Here is a 7,044-nt window from a genome sequence, read left to right as displayed (position 1 = left end):
TCATTCTTTACAGAAATAGAAAGAGCAATCCTAACATTCATATGGAACTACAAAAGACTCTGAAAAGCCAAATCAATCCTGAGCAAAATAAAAATAAAGCTGGAGACATAACATTACTTGACTTCAAATTATATTACAAAGCTATTGTAACCAAAACAGCATAGTACTGACATAAAAATAGACAATTGGATCAATGGAACTGAACAGAAAACCTGAAAACCACAACTGATCAAGCCAACTGATCTTTGACAAAGCCAACAAGAACATACATTGGGGAAAAGACTGCATCTTTAAAAAATGTTGCTGGGAAAATTGGACTTCTCCTCACAGAAAAATGAAATGGCTCCTGCACCTCTCGCTATATGAAAATCAACTCAAAATGGCTTAAAGACTTAAATATAAGAATGAAACCATAAAATTACTAAAGGAAAACATAGAGGAAACACTCCAGGCAATAGTACTGGGCAAAGACTTTATGAAAGCACAAGCAACAAAAGCACAAACAACATAAGAAAAAATAAACAAATGGGACTATATCAAATTAAAAAGCTACTGCACAACAAAAGAAACAATCAACAGAGTGGAAAGACAACCTATGGAATGGGAGAAAGTATTTGCAAACTATACATCTGACAATGGATTAATATCCAGAATATATAAAGAACTCAAACAACTATACAGTAAAAAACCAAATCATCCAGTTTAAAAATGGGCAAAGGAGATGAATAGACATTTTTCAAAGGAAGACACTCCCTACTGTCATGTGAAAAGATGTTGAACATCACTATTCATCAGAGAAATGCAAATCAAAACCATGTTGAGATATTATCTCATTCCAGTTAGACTGTCTATTATTACAAAGGCCAAGAACAACAAATGATGCTGGGAAGGATGTGGGGAAAGGGGAACTCTTCTATGCTGTTGGTGGTACTGTATACTAGTACAGCCATTATGGAAAATAGTATGGAGGTTCCTCAAGTAACTACAGATAGAACTACTATATAATCCAGCAATCTCCCTACTGGGCATATATCTAAAGGAATGGAAATCATCATGTCGAAGGGATACCTGCACACCCATGTTCACTGCAGCTGGGTTTACAATAGCCAAGATATGGAACCAACTTAAGTGTCCATTGATAGCCAACTGGATAAGGTAAATGTGGTATATATACACAATGGAGTACTACTGAACCATAAAAAAGAATGGGATTCTGCCATTTGCAGCCACATGGATGAATCTGGAGAAAATTACGTTAAGTGAAATAAGCCAGACAAGGAAAATGAAATACCACATGTTCTCACTTATAACTGGGTGGGTGGTGGGATGGGGGGAGAGAGAGAGAGTAGAGAGAGAGAGAGAGAGAGAGAGAGAGAGAGAGAGAGAGAGAGAGGGAGGAAGAGGAGGAGGAGGAAGAGGAGGAGGAGGAGGAGAAAAGAAAGAAGGGATGAGCAAAAAACCCAAAACAATACATTGAACATTCAGAAGGGGAAAACAAACGTAAGGATACTAGATATGGGGGTTGGGGGTGGCAGTTTGGGTAGGGATAGGTTGGTTAAAGGGCATAAAGAAAAATCATGATTTGTAGTAATAATATGCTTATAATAAATATTAAATTATTTTTAAGTTAAAATAAATTATTGTTAAGTACTCATTTTAAAAGAAATTTGTAGAATGCGGCATATGTGTAAGATGAAGTAAGTTTCATAAGTGTAACGACTAATTGTCTTAAGGGATGCACCCTCCATGTCCCCCGTGATATTCCTTTCCATTGCAAATAATACATTTTAGCTCATTTAGTTCTCAGTCACCTCAAAGGAGACTATATGCTGATGGTATTACTCTTTCACTTTATCTGAGTTTAAATGTAGGAATCTCACTTTTCATCTTGCAAATGTTTGTGTATCTGTAGGGAGGCAGGAGCTCATGGGAGCATGATTCCCAAACCAACTCTGTCTTTCCAGCCACGGGAGAATGGCTATTATAGAGATAGCATTTCATAAAGTCACCCAGGGGCCAAAGCCACAAGCAGAGGGCCAGTGAGAAACTGAGGAGTCACACATTCTGTGAAAGTCAGGGGATGGCCAAAACAGGTGTTTGAAGAAGTTTCTCTGTAAGTAATTTGGGGAACAGTACATTGAAAAACGAAGAATAAGTGACACTTTGAGTTTCTTTCACTTAATTCATTGTATATATCAGAGAATATTGTTGCACCTCAAGACCCTCAAGGTCACTGATGTCAGAAGAACATGAGCACATTAGAATGAAGGTCAGATGTGCTCATGAGAGGTCAACTCAAGTCTGTCTCTGGCAGGGAGGCTGGCTGACGAGAAGGATTGCTTCTTTGATTATTAGAAGAATAATGTAAGTGTCTGCATTTGTGCCAACTGCCAAGAACAAAAATAAAGGATATCTTGTCCTTCACTTTAATGAACTTCGATCCTCCTAGGAGTGCTTGCTAAGAACTTTAGATCCAGGCAGAGAGAGAAAACCATGGGGGGGGGGGGGGGAAAGAAGCTATGTAATTCCTAGATAGTTCATGGGAGGAAGATTGCTTTAAAATTGGGAGGCCAGAGATTGGCTAGAACTGTGCTTAAATAACTGAAGTTAATGGTAAAAGCGGCAAATTTGGTAGATGAAGCTGAGTAGAGCTGTAGCTAGGGCTAGCTGAACAGAGGCAGTAGCCTTGGATTAGAGTTAATCTAAATCAGTAGTTAGGTCAGTTATCAAAATTGGATATAGCTCTGTCATTCTCAAAGTGTTGTCCCTAGAAAAGAAATATTAGCATTTTGTGGGCATTTATCGGGCAAGCAAATCACTCCGGAACTATAGAGCTGGGTTGTGTGCAGAAATCTGTGTTTTAACAAGTTTTCCAGGTGATTCTGGTGCACAGTCACATTTGAGAACCACTAGTCTAGATAAAAAGAAAATTCTGATGAGAAACCCACACTATATATTTGAGAAAAAATCAACATCTGCATACCTTGATCCTATATTCCAGGGATGCCCCAACAACATGCCCAACAATCCAACTATAAGAGATGATGTTTCCTCTGCTTGGGAGAAGAACACACAGAATCTGGAAACTTTTTCACCTTTGGGTTCTGGGTGGTTAAAGAGATAATCAAAGAGAACTGATGCTTCAGTCTGTGTAGCATCATATCCTGGGGCATGTTTAGGTATTACTTCGGTTCTTCCCTTGTCTTGGAATCCCCATATTCTCATTTTACCAAATTCCCAATTTCTCATTTTCCCCATTACTCATTTTCTCATATTACCAAATACATATTCAAAAAAGCTACTGCAAAGGTCAGTTTGGTATTTACTTTTCTCACCAATCAGTTGTCTTATATATATTGTCCTTATCACTAAATTATTATTTTCCCCTTTTGCTTTGCTCAGATTTTCCAGAGTGTTAAGTAAGAGTGCTGGTGGTTTGTAGTAGAGCAAGACATGGAGATGCTAAATAACAGAGAAAAATTGTCAAGAGCATTATGGTGCTTTCAATAATCTATCAGTTTTCTATACCTGGACTGTATGTATTGCATACCTATTATGTGACCAGGTGCCTGGTGTTTTTCTCTGTGCTGTAATGAAAAAATAAGATTGCATCCCTGGCAAAGTGAGCACAGACTTTTTGGAAGACAAATAGGAAATGTCAATGAGTATAGGAAAGTTTTATTAATGCATTAGTAGTAACACACTTGGAATATTTAAAGTTCATAGAGGAGCAATGGAAAGGAGAGGCATCTAAAATGAATAACAAGAAAACATTTCCAAGAAGTGTAACTCCTGGTATAGATAGAATGGGACAAGCAGCAGTTAGTTTTGACGGCAAAAGAGTGGATTCTAAGAGAAGGATACAATGCATGTTAAAACACAGAGGTGATACAAATAACAGCATATTCTATAGGTGTGGCTGAATCCCTGTGTGTGTGAGGGAACTGTGGGATCTGTGTAGAGTTGGAACATACTCATGTGGAGGGAGTTATTGTTTATTGTTTTAGCAGGGAGTGATGTGGTCCAATTTAAATTTTAGACAGCCTATTATGTCAATAGAATGGTGGATAAGCTTGACAGCCTAGAAGGGAGGAAGATCAGTTAGGAGGTTACTAATGAAACAGTCAAACCCTGAATTCATGCCTCATTTCTTTCAGCCATTTCCAGCCTCATCTTCCAGTCATGGTACTATCCCCCAACAACACAGGGACCCAGGTCACCGAATTCCTGATGATTTGCTTCCCAGGAATGCAGGACACACAGCACTGGCTATCTATCATTCTGGCTCCTCTCCTGGTGCTGGCCCTTGTGGCCAACTTTGTGTTATTACTTACCATCTGGCAGGAGGCATCTCTGCATGAGCCCATGTACTACCTGCTTGTCATCCTCTCTGTGCTGGATGTCATCCTCTGCCTCACAGTCATTCCTAAGGTCAGACCCTCCCTGGACTTGCTGTTAGGCAATGTCATCCTTCTCTAAAAAGTACCTTGTTTTACTGCTGTAAATCTTCTCATACTTGAAGGAAAATGCTAAGTGAGTGACCCATACCATTACATAAGGTTCATCACAGCTCCCAGAAATGTCCCCTCTTATGCTTAACGTCCATGTCTTTTTACGTTTTTATTATTTCCCAACTGACAGGCCCTCTCTCAATGTCTGAGTTAGTGATATTTCAAGTTACAACCCCCATCTCTCTCTTTTAAAATTTTCTTGTTAGTTTATTTTGCAACATAATTCTTATGGATTTAAGAGGATGCCTCCCTTAGAGGTATTATTTTGTGATTCTATTGCTCTCTTTTTGTTTTTTAATATCACATTTATCTATCTATCTGTCTAATCTATCTATTTATTTATATATATGGATTATACACCTACATGGAGTAAGAGCTGATTTCCTGGAAGTTTCTCCTTGACTCCGAATTATCCCATGTCTACACCCAAGGGCTCTAGAATTTACTTTTTAAATGTAATAGGATGCATATTTATGTCCTATACTGAGGTAGGAAGCATGGTTGGAAGAGGGTTGTTATGTGTATTAAGCGATGAGAGAGTGTCCAAATATAAGTATTGGACTTATTGTGTTTGATGTTGCTGTGATACATATATCCTGGGATGGTCAAGTGTGCCCAGTGGAGTTTAGGTAAGAACTGTGGAGCCCAGGGAGAGGACAGGGATAGAAATAAACACTTTTTAAACAAAAATTTGGTCTCTAGATGGAGTTAAAAGATATGTCAGGCTCTGTAGATTGGGATGCACGTAGAAGATACTTGAAATGGGGATACTGTCCCAGCTAGGATTATGGGATTGTGATTTGGGGATATGAATAGTTGAAACCATCCAAGTGTTTTTCCAAAGGTTAAGTATTTTAGGATGAGAATGGATGTACAGATTTTTTGACAATAATGATTCTGGCAGGTCCTGCTCATCTTCTGGTTCAACATGAAGCCCATTAGCTTTGCGGGCTGCTTCCTGCAAATGTTCATCATGAATACCTTCCTTCCCATGGAATCCTCTACCTTTCTGGTCATGGCCTATGACCGCTATGTGGCCATCTGCCACCCGCTGCGCTACCCGTCCATCATCACTGGACAGTTTGTCATTAATGCAGCCATCTTCACTGTCTTCCGCAATCTGCTGGCCACAGTGCCCACTCCAATTCTGGCTGCTAGGCTCATCTACTGTGCCAGCAATGTGGTGGAGAACTGTATCTGTGCCAACATTTCTGTAGCAAAACTCTCCTGTGGGGATATTCATCTAAATAAGCTCTACCAGTTTGTGAGTGTTTGGTGCCTACTAGGTTCTGACCTGGTACTCATCTTGCTTTCTTACTGCTTCATTCTGAGGGCTGTTATGCTTCTGCAGTCGTGGAGTAGAGCCACCAAGGCTTTGAGTACTTGTGGTTCCCATCTCATTCTAATACTTTTCTTCTATACGTTGCTGCTAGTCTTCATCTTCACAAACAAGGCAGGAAAGAAGGTACCCTCTGAGGTACCTATTCTTCTTAATGTCCTGCACCACCTCATCCCACCAGCCCTCAACCCCATCGTTTATGGAGTGCGAACCCAGGAAATCAAGCATGGGATTATCAAGCTACTCAAATACCGATGCTGAGAGATGAGTCTAAAATCAGGGATTATAGAACACTGTGTATGTTTTATTGATGGTTTATCTGAAAGACACAAAAAACGTGACACCCAGGCTTCTTCCCTTATCTAGATCTTAAACCTCCCTGAACTACTATCACAGTATTTATCCTCACACCCCCATCTACAAATATATGCTGAGCCCACCTTTAAGTATGCATTATTCATTCTGATGCCATCGCATTATGGTTCCTCAATCGCTTATTAAATGGGTATTTAACATCATCTGTGTACTTCTCAGTCTTTATATTCTGAGTCTTGTATTTAATTCATGGCAAGGATGGGGAAGAACTTTAAATAGAACATGGGGGGTGGTTATATATAGTATTGGGGAAACCAATGAGAACTTTCTTTCAATAATCCAGGTGAAAATTGGTAATGGCTTGGACTAATGGTGAGTGGAAGCTGAAGTTGTGGGTCACAATATTTGCAGAGAGTCCATACACAGGGTATAAAAGATGGACTGCATTAAAGGGTGATGCCAAGGCTTTTAGCAGGAACAATTGGAACAGTGAAATTGCCATTAATTCAGGAGCTAGTTTGGTATGAGATACTGGGAGTTCAGCTTTGGACACTGAATTTCATTCCATCCCAAACTCCTCTCCATGACTGTAATTTCGAAATAACTATTAAATATCCAAGTGAAGAAGTAAAAGTAAGCAAATGGACATATAGAATCTTGATCTGGGGACCACTAATTATCCACTAATTTCCATCCCTTTCTTCAGAAAACTTTTTCAAATGTTGGATATCCTCAATATACAATTGTTTGCCACCCCCAATAGACTGTGAGCTCATGAAGCTTAGAAACCATGTTTAATTCTTCTTTGTGTCAGTAACATCTGGCATCGTGCCCAGCACACAGTAGCTGCTTTTTCAGTTATGTAAATGATGTTGCCTC

At 39.4% G+C, this 7,044-nt stretch overlaps 1 protein-coding gene across 1 annotated transcript; it reads left to right on the top strand.

The window, feature by feature from the left end:
- Positions 1-4,182: 4,182 nt before the first annotated feature.
- Positions 4,183-6,111, top strand: LOC134376826 (olfactory receptor 56A4-like). The gene is made up of 2 exons (XM_063095360.1): positions 4,183-4,431; positions 5,416-6,111. Exons 1-2 carry the CDS (start codon positions 4,183-4,185, stop codon positions 6,109-6,111), a joined length of 945 nt encoding a protein of 314 aa, XP_062951430.1.
- The last annotated feature ends 933 nt before the right edge of the window (positions 6,112-7,044 follow it).

This window comes from Cynocephalus volans, chromosome 4 (assembly GCF_027409185.1).
Source record: "Cynocephalus volans isolate mCynVol1 chromosome 4, mCynVol1.pri, whole genome shotgun sequence".
NCBI lineage: Eukaryota > Metazoa > Chordata > Mammalia > Dermoptera > Cynocephalidae > Cynocephalus > Cynocephalus volans.
Note: the sequence above shows the minus strand (reverse complement) of the source record. Positions and strands in the feature narration are given on the sequence as shown.